Here is a 17,611-nt window from a genome sequence, read left to right as displayed (position 1 = left end):
ATAAAGAAGAATGTCAGTGAGATCATTTTGGGAAACCAATGTATACAAGTGAACTAGAGGTACCAGCGGGCCCTTAATGTCCCGCATGCTGGTACTTGTGGTTCTCCAAGTACCAGCATGCTCGGGAGGCTTGCTGGGACCTGTAGTTCTCATTTAAAAGACAATGGCCCTCATTCAGAGCCGCTCGTTAGCGGCAGTACGCTCGTTCCGAGCGATGTTTGCACATCTGCGCATGCGTACGGTTTTTAGTACGCATGCGCGAACCAGTCAGTGCGGCCGAAAATCCTTTGTACGCTATATAGCGAGTGCCTGCTATTTTGAGTGACAGAATGAGGCGTATGTGGGTGGTAACAGGGGAAGGTGCTTGAAAATGGGGAGTGGAGATCCGAACGCAGGCGTGCTTAAAGGTCAAAACGGGCGTTTTATGGGTGTGTATATTTAAAACAGCAGCGTCATTGACCACGTCACTGGGTTATTTTATAGCCAGAACTGCACGCAAATTTGTGGTAGCAAACACCAACCACAAGAATAGCGAGCAGTTCATACGCTGGTCGATGTACTCGATTAATCTAATAAATAGCGGACATGACGTAGGATGCGTGCGGCCAGGGGGCGTTTTTATCAAATAAACGAGCGTATGTTTTGCTCGCTCGTTCAGACTTAGAGGTGTGAACAGACTGCAATGTGCGTACGGATCATTTGAATAGCCACCCCTTGTTTTTAAACGAACGACCGCAAATAGCGAACGGCTCTGAATGAGGGCCAATGTTATTCTATTTTTTACATACACACTTTACACAAATCAACCTGGCACCCACCGCCCAGGGGTGCCGGAGATAGCCCTAGGCTATCAGACCAGGCCCGGGGTGCCCCGGAGAAAGGGTTCCCCTGGCTGTGGCATTAGACCCTCACTAAAAAGAGTCCCGTGATGGTTATGGAAAATACGGGGGACCTCTACTCATTTTGTCCCCTGTATTTTCAAAACCAGGAGCGGCTCGCTGAGCCCAGTGCTGGTTGTGCTAAATATATACATGTTTTGTCCCCTGTATTTTCACAACCAAGACTGGCTCTCAAAAGTCTGGGGCTGGTTGTGCATTTAGGGGTGGACCCTACGTCGTTTTGTTTTACTTGACAAGCATTTTTTTTCTAAACACAGATGCATGCATGGGTCTCATTGATCTGTGCATGCATCTGTGTCATTTGGAAAATGCCTGTCAAGTGGCGTCCGCATCGTTCCGGTCGGGACGACATCGTTTGTCATTCGGTAGTGTATACATACTGAATGATATGCCACAAATCGTTAACGAGATTGCCAGATTTTACTGCATGTGGGGAAGCTCTGAGGATATGACCAAAGACCCACGGGACAGCAGATTGGCATCATTATCATTCGTGGGCACTGCACGATTTGCAAAAATTCGTCTAGTGTGTAGGCACCTTAAGGCCTCCTTGGCCGATTAAGTTAATGCCATGTATTCTTCTTCTGTAGTACACAATGCCAGAGTGGGCTGCTTCCTACTTACCCAGCTGACCACTGCGCCTGCCAGTAGGAACAAGTGTCCTGTGTAGGAATGGCGATCATCTTCATCTGACCCAGTCATCATCACAGAATAACTCTAATCCATGGTTTCCGGATCTTGTGAACTCTAATTCATAGAAGGAGTCCCTTTCAAGTACCTCAGGATCCTTTTACAGTTATCCAATGCTGACAATAGATTTTCTGTTTCGCACTATACACTGGCCTTTAGTGAAGTGGATTCTGTGACCTCTCTGTTCTAAGAGACTGATGGCTATAAGATTTGTTCCCATCTCTGGTACATATAGCATGTCTTCGATTTCTGTGACTTTCGCTTTAGTCCCAATTCTCAAGCGGGCTTTAATTGTTCTACCTTTTGTAGCTGTAAGCACTTGATTGCCAGTCCCTTTGACTGAGATAGGTTCATATTTGGTTAACGTGGTGAATCATTCTTCATAGCAGCTGAAATGCCTTGTTTCACCTGAATCACCTGAATCAAAATACCAGTAATCTTTTCTGTGGCTGTTTGTAACATTCAGGACTAATTAATCTCTGCTATTCTATTTCATGCTTTGCATCAGATCCACATTTCTTAACTTGATTAAATGTGTGTTTTCACTCTTTGTATGCAATGCAGTAATCTCAGCATTTGTGTACACACTCTTGGAACTGTAGGAACTTTGCTCATGTCTGTGGCTAACTTTGCTGTGTTTCCTTCCAATGCCACAACCAGGAAATCAAAGCTCAGGCATCAAGTTCTGTAGCATCGCTGTTTTCATCTCTTCATTATCTACTTACACTCTACTTAGTTGCTGTGAAACAGACATCATGTAGTCAGTCATGCTGCTGCATTCACACAACTTGATGTTGTACAATACACATCTTAAATTAATGGGTATGCTGTCTGCTGTGCTGTCCACATGTCTTTAGATTACATCTTCCCATGTATGATAGAGTACACAACTTGCTCTACATTTAATCCAGTAGAACCCATGGCTCTCTCTACATCTAGACTGTCACCGGAATATACTGTCATTTTCTATAATCTTTCACTTTTCATTGCATTTCCATGGCAAACTTCCATGTTGTATAATTTTCTGCACATTTTGGCTTGACAACCCCCATTCTGAGTGTGGTTCTTGTATGCATGCTTATTACAGACATAACTGTGCAGCTTCTGTGCTCTAATTAGATTCTCTGCTGTCACACTGCACTGGAAACACTTTGAGCTGTCCTCACTCTGTGTTCTGTGGCAGTCTGTGCTGTGCATGTACAGTATCTTAGATGGTGTCTGCATGCTGCTCTAGGCGTTCTAGTGACTTGGGGCTTGTGTATTTGAAACTTGTGTCTGGGCCCATATCCTGTTGGAAATATGTGTGTAAATGCTTGAGGATGTAGCATGGTGTCTGTATACACCAGCAGATGTCTTGAAACTATGCCACAGCCACTGGCATCACAAGGGGTGTGCGGGGGATGCGGCCCGCCCCGGGTGACACCATCCAAGGGGGTGACACCAAATTAGCAGAGCTGCTTTGCTATTTTGGTGTCACCCCCTCAGATGGTGTCACCGAGCAGCCAGCCACACTGCAGTGAGAGGCAGGGGCTGTTGGCTGTCTAGCAGTTGCTGCTGAGCTGACCCGAGATTACTCAGCGGAGCAGCACAGCAGCTACTGGGCAGCCTAGCCTCTCCCCTGCCCATTGATTGCTGAGGAAGGGGGGCGTGACATGCGGCCACACCCCGAAGAGTGTCACCCATGAGTGGGCATGGCTTTGCAGGACAAAGCCATGCCCCCTTCCACCTGCGCACCTCCGGCAAGCAAGAACGTGGATCCCGGACCGACCACCGCACCCAGTTACTTAACCAGTGCAGTAGTTTTATTAAAGGTAAAGCAGGTACAACTGTACTCACTGTTATCACTGGCAGATGGAGCGAAGTTTGAGCGTAGTGGGCTGTCATACAGCTCACCAGCCAGTGAGTGTATGCAGCTAGCGGGTAGTGGTGCAGGAACACTGGAAAGCGTTTAGGTTGCAGTTATTTGCAGGTCTCTCTGATGCTAAGTGGAAGATTACTATCTCCCACTGTGACGCTCTAACACAGTGACAAGATGGTGCTATGCATGTGCAGTACTTAGGTTGGTGGCCATCTTGGATCAGGGAATGAAGCTTCCATGGAGGCGTAACATTGACACTCCACCTTCAACATGACTGACTTTCACTACTATCTTTCATGTTCAGCAGTAACTCCTACCTACCAATAAAGACAACTGTGTATTTTCTGTGTTATGTAATGTTAATAATATATAACTATATTTTTTTTCTTTAGAAAAATGGGTCAATAATTATGATCAGGAGCTGAACTTCCAGTGCCCACGTCACCAGAGCATTAGCTTAATTATCAGGTAATAAAAATATGCTTTAGATTATAAACTTTCCCTTCACAGTTGATTTCTGCAGTTATTTCAAGGGCTGAACAGATATATAGCAGCGGATCATTCTTCTCAGAGCCAATGACCTCTCTAAGACAGGGCACATGATGTGATTGGTTCAGCCCCTAAATGGCCGCCTAACCCATGAGACAACGTACACAATGACAGTTTTGATTCCCACTTTTCTAGAATGTAAGTTAGTATTTTAACAGTGAACTTAGATCTCAGAAATTACATTTCTTTTCCTCTTACTGTAACATATTGAACAGAATTTAGTAATTCATACTTTGCAGAGCATGACTTTTGTGAAGTATTTGTAGATTATTGTCCCTCTAACCTCTGTAGATTGTCCTGTTCCCTGGGGTGCCGAGAGGGGGGGGGAGCGGGTAGAAATTACCCGGGCCCGGGCTTGCTGCAGGGGCCCGGTGGGGACCCAGGTCCGGCACCGCTCCCTCTCCTTCTTAAGTCACAGCAGCCCAGCACACGCTGCTGTGTGCTGGGCTGCACTGGGAGACTGCTCGTGGCAGCTAAAGCAGCAGCCGAAGCAGTCTCCTATGCCTATGGGGGGAACGATCACGCTGATCACGCCCCCCATTGTCTGAGCGCTTGGCTAAGGGGTACAAAGCACCCCCCTGCCCAGTGCCTCCTGGATAATGAGCCACAATTCCCTAATATTTGCCGGTGGCGGAACCCTGCCATTGATGGCATGTTGAACAGCATCCCACATGTTCTATAGAGTTCAAATCGAAGAATTAGGAAGGCCAACTCATGATTCCAAACTATTATAAAGTACATATAAACATTCAATTCATATGAGGTTAAAAAGGATTATAACATGTGTGTTTCAAAACTATAAGAACATGCTAATATACCATAATTAAAAAACACAATTTATATATTCAATATCCCATAAAAATAACCAGGAGGGTTCACATACTTAGAATCTCGATGTAAATAACAAAGTGCACATGCTGTAATATAAAATGTGATATAAAACACATAAATTTTAATTTAAACAACAATAACAGCCTAAATCTTTCAAGACAAGGGACAGTAATAATTAACATACAGGTCAAGGAAAATACAACTTCATATAGCTTTTAAAAAAATACGAGAAATAGATAATAAATATTAAAAAGTCAGCTTATCTGCAAAAAAACTGGAAGTCTATAGTTCATGCGGCATGAAAAAAGGAGCACCCAGCGTGTTTCGTCCAGCGGGGACTTCTTCAAGGGGTATATACAGACATACATACTAGCTGAAGTTCCCGGCATTGCTCAGGTTTAAATCTTTAAGTTATTAAGTTTTATTATATGATGTTGTCCAAATCCTCCAGGGGAAGGCCCAGAACAGGCTCGCTGGGTCAAAGTTCTTCCCAGCACACTCTGCCTTGAGGTCCAACCAGTACCTCAATTACTCCATTAGGCATCCCAAATGAATTGCTACCCCTCTGTGAAGTTTCCATCTAAATCCATCCAGTGCAAGGCCCTGAATAGGCTCCCCGAGTCAAAGTTCTACCCAGCATCCCTGGGTCAAGGTTCTGCACAGCGTACACCAATGGTGAGGTCTGACCAGGACCTGAACCCCCTAGTATGTCTTCTGGGATCCAATGTTACCACTCTGTGAAGTTTTCATCCAAATCCATCCAGTGGTAGGCTCAGAGCAGGCTCCCCGGGTCAAAGTTTTGCCCCGCGTACACCAAGCCGAGGTCCAATTGGGACCATCTCGAGTTAGTTTCATCCCAATTAGTGCAGGGGTGTCTGAATGCATAACAGGACAGACAGACAAACAAATAAGAGCAGACAAATGAACATAAACATACATATACACACACACACACACATTATATATATATATATATATATATATATATATATATATATATATATATATATATATATATATATACAGGTTGAGTCTCCCATATTCAAAATGCTTGGGACCAGGGGTATTTTGGATAACGGAATATTCCGTATTTTGGAATAATTGTATACCATAATGAAATATCTTGGGAATAGGACCCAAATATACACACATAATGCATTTATGTATTATATACACCTTATACACACAGCCTGCAGATAATTTTATACAATATATTCAATAATTTTGTGGCTCAAACAAAGTTTGTGTACAGAAATGAAATTCATTTATGTTTCATATGCACCTTATACACACAGCCTGAAGGTAATTTTATACAATATTTATAATAATTTCTGCCTTAGACAAAGTTTGTGTACATTGAACCATCAAAAATCAAAGGTTTCATTATCTCAGTCATGCCAAAATAATTCCGTATTTCGGAATATTTGGATATGGGAGACTCAACCTGTGTGTATATATATATATATATATATTAGGGATGTGCAGGCTCGGATAGGTTCGAGTTTGCACGTGGAGTTCGGATTTTTCCCTCCAAAAAAACGGAACTCAGAACGAGGCAAAACGTCATCTTACATGGACGAACATCATCATTCCTGGACAAAAGACAAGGAATGATGATGTTCGTCCATGTAAGATGACGTTTTGCCTCGTTCTGAGTTCCGTTTTTTTGGAGGGAAAAATCCGAACTCCACGTGCAAACTCGAACCTATCCGAGCCTGCACATCCCTAATATATATATATATATATATATATATATATATATATATATATATATGTGTGTATGAACATTGTGTCTCTCGGTTCAGGCGCAAAAACGCCTGAACCGATTTTCATGGAAACTGCATCATTTTGTAGTGGAAACTCCAGAAATAACCTGCACTTTATTTTATCTCCATCCATCAAGTTACAGCAATGACCGGGGTGTAACACGATGACTAGTTGCCATCAAGGATGTCTGGCAACCACTCGATACCAGGCTTCCGATGTCCTTACATAATGCAAGCTTAAATGTTTTGATCAAAATATGACCTAAAACCAGTGACGTCCCTGCATTGGGTGACACCTGGTGCGGTTATTAGAGTAGTGGGCGTGGCAAAGCCGCCCACTGGTAGAAGGGGCATGGCCTAGTGGTAAGAGGACTTGGGCACGTGCCCCGAACTACTCCACTTTAGTCTTTCCACGGGTCAGTATTTGCAGTGCCGGCTCACTGTGTCAGGAGCCGAGTGTTGCACGTAATGCTACAGTGCAGTACCCAGCTCTTGTTGGCACTTTGGTATCACCCATCGGCGGGTGACACCCAGGTGCAGCCCGCACCCCTTGTGACGCCCCTGCTAAAACCCGTGCTTTATTATAGTGAGTGCAAAGCATCTGTGTTTTTATATATATACATATATATATACTGTGTAATATAAAAACATATATATATATATATATATATATCTTATCTCTAGCCATGTTAAATATTTTTATTTTAGTGATGTATGCAAAAGGTAATATATAAAAAATATATTTCTCTCATTCTTTATCTTCCTGCAGCATCCATCATAATGGAGCTGAGGATCGCGTCTGGGACTTCAGCTGTAAAAACACCTTTAAAGATCCAGGGATGTGTTTCTGGACAAACTATGGGCCTGATTCAGACCCACTCGCGAGCGGCTGTCCGCTCGCAAGTGGGTCGATGGTCTGCACTGAGCATGCGCACGACGGAGGGAGCTCCGTCGTGCGCATGCGCCAGACACGACGAGCGAAGGACTTTCCTTCGCTCGTTGTGTCCGATCAAAGGGGGCGTGCTGTCAATGTTGATTGACAGCACGCCCCCTTTGGTGGGCGTGCCGGGGGCGTGCCTCCCTGACGGGGGCGTTCCCACGGGAACGCCTCCCGTCAGAAGCCGGCCCACTGACATCACTAGTGATGTCAGTGGGAGTGATTTTGGCTCTGATAGAGCCAAAATCACTCCGGAGCTTGCGGTTGAAAACCTCAACCGCAGGCTCCGGCTCGCAATTTCGATGGTCGCGATGGTCACGACCATCGCGGCCATCAAAATGCACGCTCGTATAGCCTGTGGGTGGTGACCCACAGCTATACGAGCGTCCAGGAGGACGCTCCATGAAAATGGAGCCCGGCCCTCATTCAGAGCGTGCGCTCTGCTCAGAGCGTACGGCTCTGAATGAGGGCCTATATGTCAATAACTGGGATGAAGAGTTTGAATTTGTCTGCCCATTCGGCTCTGTCCTGAATGGCATGCACAGCCGCCACAGCAATGACCCCGAGGACAGACGGTAAATTCATCTAGTAATAATACAATCATAAGGAAAATGTACAACAATCATCTACAGACGTTTAGGTTACATGCCCACTGAGAAACAAGTGACTTCTATCAAATCCTAGTTGCCTACTATTGTGGTGCTTTCTTCCTTGGAATGGGAGGTCCCGGGGGGCAACTTCGGACGGCATGACGCAGTGAGTCAGGTCTCGACAGCCCCGCCCACTCTGCATAATGCCAGAATGGGGCTATCCACAGCAAATCTTGTCATCACGGCTGACCCGTCCCCTTCTGTAGTCAATGTGGGAGGGTGGACTACGCTGTCGTGATCTTGGGAGCACTGCCCAAAATCCAGGAGCCTCTCGGACATTCCAGAGGAATAGCAAAGCGTGCATTAGATCTGTTAGGCCCAAACGTGCATATTCAGCAACACTGCTTGGTAATTCTGAGCTTTAGGGGTCTATTTACTAAGCAGTGTTAGGAGACAGAGTGAAAAGTGATAGGGTGCCAGCCAATCAGCTCCTAACTGCAGGGTTGTCTTAACAGCAGTGTGGGCCCTGGGCAAAGCAATGCGCTGGGGCCCCTACCCACCCATTCACGGGAAAAAAATGTAAATGGTCAATAAAATGAAACCCTCCTGCATGCCCATCAGACCTCCCACACATGCAGAGAGACTCTCTGACTGGTCTGAAGCCAGCGGATGAAGTGAAACTGGGACTGAGATGAGTACTCGTCAGGGGTGTATCTAGGAATCCAAGCGCCCCTGGCAATGTAATGGACTGGCGACCCCCTCCCCTCACTATGCAGTGCCCCCAGTAGTAATCCCCCAGTAGTAATCCTCCCTATGCTGCATTGCCCCCAGTAGTAGTCCCCCCTATAGTGCCCCCAGTAGTAATCCCCCCTATGCTGCATTGCCCCCCGTAGTAGTCACCCCTATGCAACATTGCCCCCAGTAGAAGTCTCCCTATATAGTGCCCCCAGTAGTAGTCCTCTCTATACAGTGCCCCCAGTAGTAGTCCCCCCAATGCTCTCTATACAGTGCCCCGAGTAGCAGTCCCCAGTAGTAGTCCCCTCTATACAGTGCCCCCAGTAGTAGACCCCTCTATACAGTGCCCCCAGTAGTAGTCCCCTCTATACAGTGCCCCCAGTAGTGGCCACCACCCCCTAAATTGCCCCCAGTAGTGGCCACGCCCCCTAAATTGCCCCCAGTAGTGGCCACTCCTATACAGTACCCCCAGTAGTGACCACCCCCCCATAAAGTGCCCCCAGTAGCAGCCATCCCCTATTTCACTGCCCCCCTCCCCCCCGCTGTGCCAGGCTTACACACAAAGAAAAAAAAAATACAACTTACCTGATCCCCGTTTCTGACGCGACCGCTGCTGTCCGCTCGCAGTCCCGGCCCGCTCTGCTCCTGCATGGGAAAGACGTCATGACGTCTCTCCCATCACATGCTGCGGGGGGAGCCGGAAGACGGAGCTCATGAGTGAGCTCCAGCCGGCTCCCTCCGCGGACAACGCAGAAGCAAATGAGAGTCAGTCTGACTCTCATTGGCTGGCTGTTATTACAAACACACAACCGCAGCTGGCAGATGTGTTTGTAAACTGTGTAGGGCAGACCGCTCTCACTGCGGTCTGCCCTACACTTGTGGGGCTGGGGGACTAGTCCACCCCTTGGCTGCTGTTGGCACAGCCGGACGGCGCCCCCCCTTTGATCGGCGCCCCTGGCGAGTGCCATCCTGGCCAATGGGTAGATACGCCCCTGGTACTCGTCACCGGGGGGGGTGGGGGATGGGGAGGTTAGATCAGAATACAATGCACCGTCGGCTGGCTTATAAAAATATCACAAATTTACCAACTGGTCGCAGCTGCAGGGGGCGGGTTGGCGGGCCCCTACAAGCTTCAGGCCCTTGGGCAACTGCCCAACAAGCCCAATGGAAGAGATGGCCCTGCCTAACTGCCATCCCACAGGCTGTGTTTGAAAAATGACAGTTGGGAGCTGATTGGCTGGTACCTCATCACTTTTCACTCTGTCTCCTAACACTGCTTAGTAAATAGACCCCTTAGTTTGGAAGACACAGAAACGCCTGTCCACATGCGGAGCGATATTCTTTAGCTATTACCCTGGATTACAGAAACTGCTCAGCAGACTTAGGACTGGCTTGTCCTCTCCCTCTGCAATCCCCATTCCGTGTTACCTTTTCTGCACTCATTGGCCCTGTGGAGGATTGTCCATGCAGGCTGCAGGCATGTGTGATGTGATGTTGTTACACGGGAGACAGGCAGGGCCGGATTAACAGGGGGGGGCGACAGGGGCGGTCACCCCAAGGCCCCAGCACATAAAGGGCCCCCACAAACTGTGCCCAAAATTCCTGGATCCCGGGGTACGGCCATTTTGCCAGCGTTCTGCACATGCGCAGTAGAGTCCGGGCACACTCTAGAGCCCGGAGTCTACTAAGGCTCCGGTGGCTGGCTAGCCGCGTCAGTCGGCCGCCGGCCACTGGGGGGAGAGGGGTGGGGGGCCTGCACGGGGAGTGCACACGGGCCCTCTCCTCTCTTAAGATGCCGCTGATTGTATTGTATTGTAAGTCGCTTCTTACTTATTTGTTTATGTACTTTTTAAGGCACTGCGGAGCACTTGTGGCGCCATATAAGTAAATGATGATAATTATTTATTATTATTTATTTATTTATTAACAGTTTCTTATATAGCTCAGCAAATTCTGTTGTGCTTTCCAATTTGAATCAACATTAACATTTTACTGGGTTGTAAAAGGCGGACAGACAGACATAACAGACACACGTAAAAGACATACATAAAGGTAAGAGGGCCCTGCTCGCAAGCTTACAATCTATAATAATAATAAATGCTAGCTATAAGCTGATTGTTTGCTACAGAGACATAACAGGGCATACATGCGCACTGTGCCAGCCCGCCCACTCAGAGCGCCCTGACGTAATGACGTTGCGTGTGTGACGTCATTACGTCACACAAAGGGCGAGGCTGGCAGCTCCGGTAACAGTGCTGAGCTGGCAATGCGGCTGATCGGCTGTGGCAGGGTGCATGGCATGCCTGGAGTGTCCTGTGGACACTCCGGGCAGCTCTGATGCAGTGATCCTGGCTGCAGGGTGCCATTCCAGGCCCCGTTAGCTAGAAGGCACCGTGGAGTGGGGATAGTGCTATCCATAGAGCCTCGCGCACACCCCTAGTTATGGCCCTGTTATAAGTAACTTTTCCACTCTTTAGGTTTGATGCAATTACCCCAGAGATACTGACTAGTGCTGCAGTAATGCATAAAATGCATCACGACAGCTGTAGCTTCCCCCACCAGCACTGGGAGTCTCCTACAACAATGTATATTTTTGGAGGCCACATTTATAATTACGGTAAATCTTAACTTTACCAAACTGGCATTATAAAGGGGATCGGTATGATAAGCTTGCGGCTGAAAAGCCGACAGTGGAAGCCCGGCTGGTTGAGAATTCTGGCAGCGGTAAGTAAATACTTTAACCTACCCCTACCTAACCCTAACCCTCCCTTGGTGGCGCCTAACCCTAACCTATGGAGGTGGTGCCTAACCCTAACCTACCCCCTAGTGGTGCCTAAACCTAACCCCCCCTCCCCGCACCATAAACCTAAGTGGTGCCTAAACCTAACCCCCCTCCCCGCACCCTAAACCTAGCCCTCCCGGGGGCTGCCTAGCCCTAACCCCCCCCTTTCCCTAGACTAACCCTGCCGGGGGGTGCCTAACCCTAACCCAGTGTTGCCTAAACCTAACCCCCCCCTTCCCCGTGGACTTCGGCGTTACTTACCCATCTGGATAATCGGGATTCTGGAGCTTCGAGATACTGGCGTCGGTATCCTGTTCACTTTCGGGATATCGTCACCAGCATTTTGCCGGATGTCGGCATTCCGTCGGTGAACAATGTGACCACATACCTTATAAAGTTGGTATATTTTTATATTGGTACTGTATATTTTTTAAATGGGAAAATCCCTTCTTACTGCTAAGACAGTTACAGATGGCGGCTTCATTATTTGCTGTTGATATCTATAGAGAACTATAAGATATCATCCAAGCAATAGCGCCACCTGCAGGTTTTAAGCCTTGTTTACTAAAACTGTGTAAAAATCGTTAAGAATAAATGATAATTAGTGTTATGCTATTGGCACTATATCACACTCTATATGATAGTGCCAATCCGATAAACTCTCCGATACACCGGAGTGATTATTGGATCGGTGGGCACCTGTACACACCAATCAATTTCTTGCTTTGTGTGTACTTTCTTTTGAACTATAAAACAGGATTGGGAGATCAGAAACAACATATTGTAGTGCGTGCAGCTCATGCTTTATTGTTCACACGATCAGGAGCATTTTCTTCGATAATTGTATAGTTAGTAGTTAGTACCTAGCTTAAGAGTTATTTTAAAACTTAATTCCCTCAATATTTCATTTGTAGGTGGAAGTTTAATTGCTGTCAAGGAGAGAAGTCGGTATCGCGTAACTGCAGGTGGAGTGATTACGTCAACAAATTTGATGAGTACCTGAGATGGGACGCACCCACTAATCACCACCTGACTGGGGCTCAACAACATTAGAACACAGACAAACATAGGGCCTTATTTATCAACGAGTTTTATAATTCAAACTAGTTGCTTATGATAAATGGTGCTCCAGCCAATCAGCTCCTAACTGTCATTGTTCAAACAGATGACAGTTGGAAGCTGATTGGCTGGAGCACCATTATCATACACAATTAGTTTTATCATTCGTTGTGAATGATAAAACGCGTTGAAAAATAAAGCCCATAGTATATACACCATAATTTCGACTGGTACATTATGTATACAACCAAAATGTCACCATGGTCTATACTGTATGTTGACAATCATTATGTCAACAGTCACAATGTAGACATCGATATAATGTAGACAATATAGAGAGAGGTTAAAATCTCGACAGGGTCAATGTGTAGACAATCAAAATATAGACATGGTCAGAATGTCAACATGGTAATAATATAGACAGGGTCTATGCTTTGTGTGTCGATATTTTAACCATGTTGATATTTTGATATGGTCATAAATGTTGACGGGCCAAAATTGTGACTGCATGTTATACTACTGTGTGTGCAGTGCTCTATATTTACAATGTCTAAATCACAAATGAAAAAGTACATCACCTGGACAAACTTTTAAAATGTATCTGCCAGTAATATATACAACTGTACATGAGATATGACCAGTGGTGGCTCCGAATCCGGGAGCCACACCAACTGCCAGTGAGTCTAGGCTGGCCATGTTTGGCAGCGTTTGGGGTGGCAGTTGGTGTGGTTCCCCTATTTGAATTTTGAACTGTGCTGCAGACCCACTTCTGGAGCCGCCACTGGATATGACATCTTGCCGACATGCACTGATACTCTTATTATTATTATTGTTATTAATAGTTATTCTTTCAAAACAATGGCTATATACTATTATCATATCAACAGAATTAGAATAACTGCAATATGAAATTAATTTATAATGATAGAAGGGGATGTAGTTTAAATCCCGACTGTTGGGATGTCGGCACCGGAATCCTGACACCAGTCATCCGGTTTTACTTCAAGACAGATGATAAAATGGAATCCCGGTTTACCCTCGTTATAAAATATCCTTGTATATTTTGAGTTCACTTTACATATCTTCAAAGTACCTAAAAATGGGTTAATCTTACTGTGTTAATTTTGTCTAACGCTATGAATTGTATTATGTGTTCCAGGGACAGACGGTGGAGATACCGGTCATGTGAGATCTAACGCCAGGAGAATTCTCACCCAGAGCCAGAATCTGTGATGTTATTTTAAGTTTTGTTCATAGGTGTGATATTTGGGGCTAAGTCTACTCTTCAGCGCTTTCACTGTCGCAACTTACTACTAGGTAGTTTCGGCCGCTGGATTTAAAGCGGCAATTATATTCAATACAAAACCATGTGTGTTATGTATCAAATATACTCGCCCCTTTAAATTCAGTGTCCGAAACCGCCATTGATACAGGGGCTTTAAATAGCTCCGCATAGTGAACTTAGCCCTTGGGCTTTAGTTTGACTTCTTGTTTTGTGTACTATTACAACTAGTACAATATCATGAGATAAACCTGAGGCCACTATAGGTCAGTTTCAGAGAAGCAATGTCTGGTTGCCCAATGGCAAGATGGGCGAGGATCCAACAATTGGTCGGCTGCAACTTCATATTGAGGTGTCCACCCTCGAGTCTAGCCAATGCCAAGCAAAGTGCTACACCTATGCGTACATGTACTGTGCACCAATAAATCTGTATAATTATGTCATGTGTGAGCGTATTGTGTACCTCGTCAGTTGTATGTGCATCACGGAAACTAGAGAGATTGGGAGAAATTAAAAATAAAATAAAAATAAAGCCCTAAAAATATTTTTAAACCATAAAATAAAAAAAAATAAAATATATATATATATATATATATATATATAATATATATATATATACAAGGGATAAAGTAGGGATGTCCATCTGTGACCGATCATTCACAAGTGCCCATATTTTCAGTCCGATGAGGTGACAGTATATATGCCGCTCAGTAAAGAGTCCACCTGTAGGGTCTGACTGACGCGTTTCTCCGTGTATCACAACTTCGTCAGAGGCATAATGATCCACTAGTCCATGAGTGCAATAAATACCCTCTCTAAATGTCATAATTGAGTACAGCTAGGAGGTGAGGGGGAGTGGAAGTTTCTATGTGCAATCAGCTCTTCTCACACAGTGTTTAGTTATAAACCGTAGTCGAAGACAGAATATGTAAATGTGTATATATACAAGACAAAATGCGGCAGGGAAGGATATTTAGACCTATCTGTAAATATAAAAGGTACTCACAGATTTCTTGTTTCCCTCAGGCCCGGACAGGAGATAGTGCTGTTTGAGTAAAAATTTGCCTCACTTCTGGGTTGTCAATGCGACCAGTGATGGATGAATCACATGACTTGGGAGGCATATAATGATAATGAGTGTTCATACATTACCTCTGATTTTTTGAGTACCTGTGATGGGTGACCTGACCCAGAGGGGGCTTATGATAATACATATGTTTCGTAAATATTAGGTTCCTAGGCAACCAGCAAAAACTGGATGTGAGTTGTCAAGGCAACTCATGACGCGGATATCACCTGACCAGGATAGGTCTGTGAATAACATTCCTTTGCAAGTTACTATGTTGCAGGTAACCCGCATCAATTTAAAAAAAAAATATATATATATATATATAATTATATATATATATATATATATATATATATATAGAAGTAAAAATAAATATTGAATAAAGAGACTGTTTTCTTTTTAATAAAAAAACACATAGATATAACAGTGACTCGCGGTGAGGTCAATGGCTGGGGAGGCACACATGGAGATGGGTCTGAGTGCTGGTAACCCCCTACTCACTGTAACTCTCTCCCCTCACTACTCTAAGCTTTAGTGTCCATTGATTCTCCTACCTGCAGCACTGTATCTTCTCTTGCTGCTGCTGACTGAGCTCCAATCTCTAAACACTGAAGGGTACTTCCTGGTCACATGACACATCCAAGGTGTCCATCAGTGCCCCCCTATACGCAAAGGCATGTGCGCAGTGTCAGCTTCTGTGGGAAAGAGATCAGAAGATTTCTCTACTGTTTGTAAGCCTCCATAGGCTTAGAGCAGTAGATGGTGTAAACCAGTGGTGTCAAACTCGGGTCATCCAGCTGCAGTGGAACTACACATCCCAGCATGCACTGCAACAGTTTTGCTATAAGGGCATGCTAAAACTGTTTGCAGGGCATGCTGGGATGTGTAGTCCCACTGCAGCTGGATAGCCCGAGTTTGACTCCCCTGGTGTAAACTTCCAGGGCCAAACTTTGAAAAGCTTTGCTTTTTGGAGTTTGGTACATAGGGGTCAGATCATGCCCATTGATAATAATGGGGCCTGCGGTCTGTAGCGCCTATAAGCATTCTGCCGGAGATTTCTGTACATTGCGCTATTAGTACATGGCGACAGTTTATAAAAGTATGCAGAAACTGCAGTTTATACATAATTTTATGAAAGAAAAGCGTGCTACATAGGCCTCTGCCCAATAGTAACTCCTAATAAATATTGGCAGAAATAACTACTATTTATGACTTGTGTGGGACTGATAAGCAGCTGACCTGATAAGACTGATGTTATGAGAAGCCAGTGGGAGGCAGTGCACTCAGAAACAGGATCACAGTCAGTCCCACTCATTAGTGGTTAGATGATTAATTAGGGGTCAAAAGTTTAAAGCACCACATGGAGAGACATAAAATGGAGACAGGCTGTGATTGAAAAATGATAGGAGCTGATTGGTTAGTACTTTACCTCTCTCCACTTTATCTCCCTCCAAGGCTTAGTATATCTACCTCGGATGTCAGTACCTCACCTCAGAATCTATAACATACTGACAGCTCAATATTTCTCAGCTGTACCATCTGCGTCTTCATGCAAATACTGCATCCAATTTTCAAACAACTGAGACGCCCACTTGTAGCGTTTCAGGCCAGTGGATGCCCCTCTGACACGATCACCTCCAGGGGCTCCTGCCGGTGGTGCTTTTGCAGTTGGCGGCTACACAGATTGCTGACTGCCACAGTGTGTCATGTCCCATGAGCTGGCTGCCATCTTGAATTTTCGACTACAGCTCTCTCGGCCCATGAGGGTGCCTGGAAGCCTCCCTCTCTACCTTGAATATCAAGGGACCACATCAGGGGCGTATTAAGAGAGGAAGGTGCCCTTGTGCAGTCTCTTTCTGGGGCAGCCTTTTTCCCTGCGATTTCCCTACTGCACAAAATGCCTGGAAAATGGCTACCCCACCATTTAGCCGGAGATTTGTACAGTGGTGTTTCCACTGAAGCAGGGCTACGGAGAGGTTAGTATTGAATAAATGGGTCCAGGGTATGCAGTATGGGCCCCCCTGGGCCCAGTGGCTTGTGTGCACCCTGCACCCAATATAGATATGCCCCTGGACTACATCTATGATGCACTCGGAGCATGTGAAGGAGGCCCTCAGCTGACTACCCTGTATGTATGTTTGCCTTATCTTGTTATAGTACTTTACTCCTCCCCCTCTCTCACCTCATACTGGCTGCTGGCAGAGCTCTCCCTGGGTGAAACCATATGATGCCGTAGACTACATACTCCTCCATACATATAAATGGGGAGGAGAGTCATCACTGTCCCTGGAGGGTCCCTCTCCATCCGTGCACCTGCTCCTGGGCTGAAGAGGGATCCCAGCCGTCTATCCCAGCCGGCTCAGCTGTCTTCTCACAGGCTCTTCCGTATTTCTACAAGCCTCCCTAGAGGAAACTATTATTATAGTAACTTGGCAGCTACTGGTCCACCTGTAGGCTTTGGGGGCTCCCTCAGGCACACCATGACCTGTCTGTGCCTACCTACCCACTTTCTGCATCTGATGGCACCATGGCAATGTGCTAGCTCCACAATGGGGGAATTTGTC

General features: G+C 45.7%; 1 protein-coding gene across 1 annotated transcript in view; it reads left to right on the top strand.

The window, feature by feature from the left end:
* The window catches only part of LOC148504592 (hemagglutinin/amebocyte aggregation factor-like), a 48,952-nt gene extending 35,049 nt beyond the window's left edge, over positions 1–13,903 (top strand). The window contains exons 3-7 of the mRNA XM_088448757.1: positions 3,840–3,915; positions 7,363–7,450; positions 8,005–8,105; positions 12,552–12,602; positions 13,856–13,903. Coding sequence (XP_088304883.1) covers positions 3,840–3,915; positions 7,363–7,450; positions 8,005–8,105; positions 12,552–12,602; positions 13,856–13,892 — 353 coding nt within the window. The 3' untranslated portion in view covers positions 13,893–13,903. The remainder of the gene's footprint in view (positions 1–3,839; positions 3,916–7,362; positions 7,451–8,004; positions 8,106–12,551; positions 12,603–13,855) is intronic.
* The last annotated feature ends 3,708 nt before the right edge of the window (positions 13,904–17,611 follow it).

The sequence above is a fragment of the Taudactylus pleione genome, unplaced genomic scaffold (genome assembly GCF_031769625.1).
Source record: "Taudactylus pleione unplaced genomic scaffold, aTauple2 ptg000465l, whole genome shotgun sequence".
NCBI classification, from domain to species: Eukaryota; Metazoa; Chordata; class Amphibia; order Anura; family Myobatrachidae; genus Taudactylus; species Taudactylus pleione.
The sequence above is the reverse complement of the archived record's forward strand: the minus strand, read 5'-3'. Positions and strand labels throughout refer to the sequence as shown.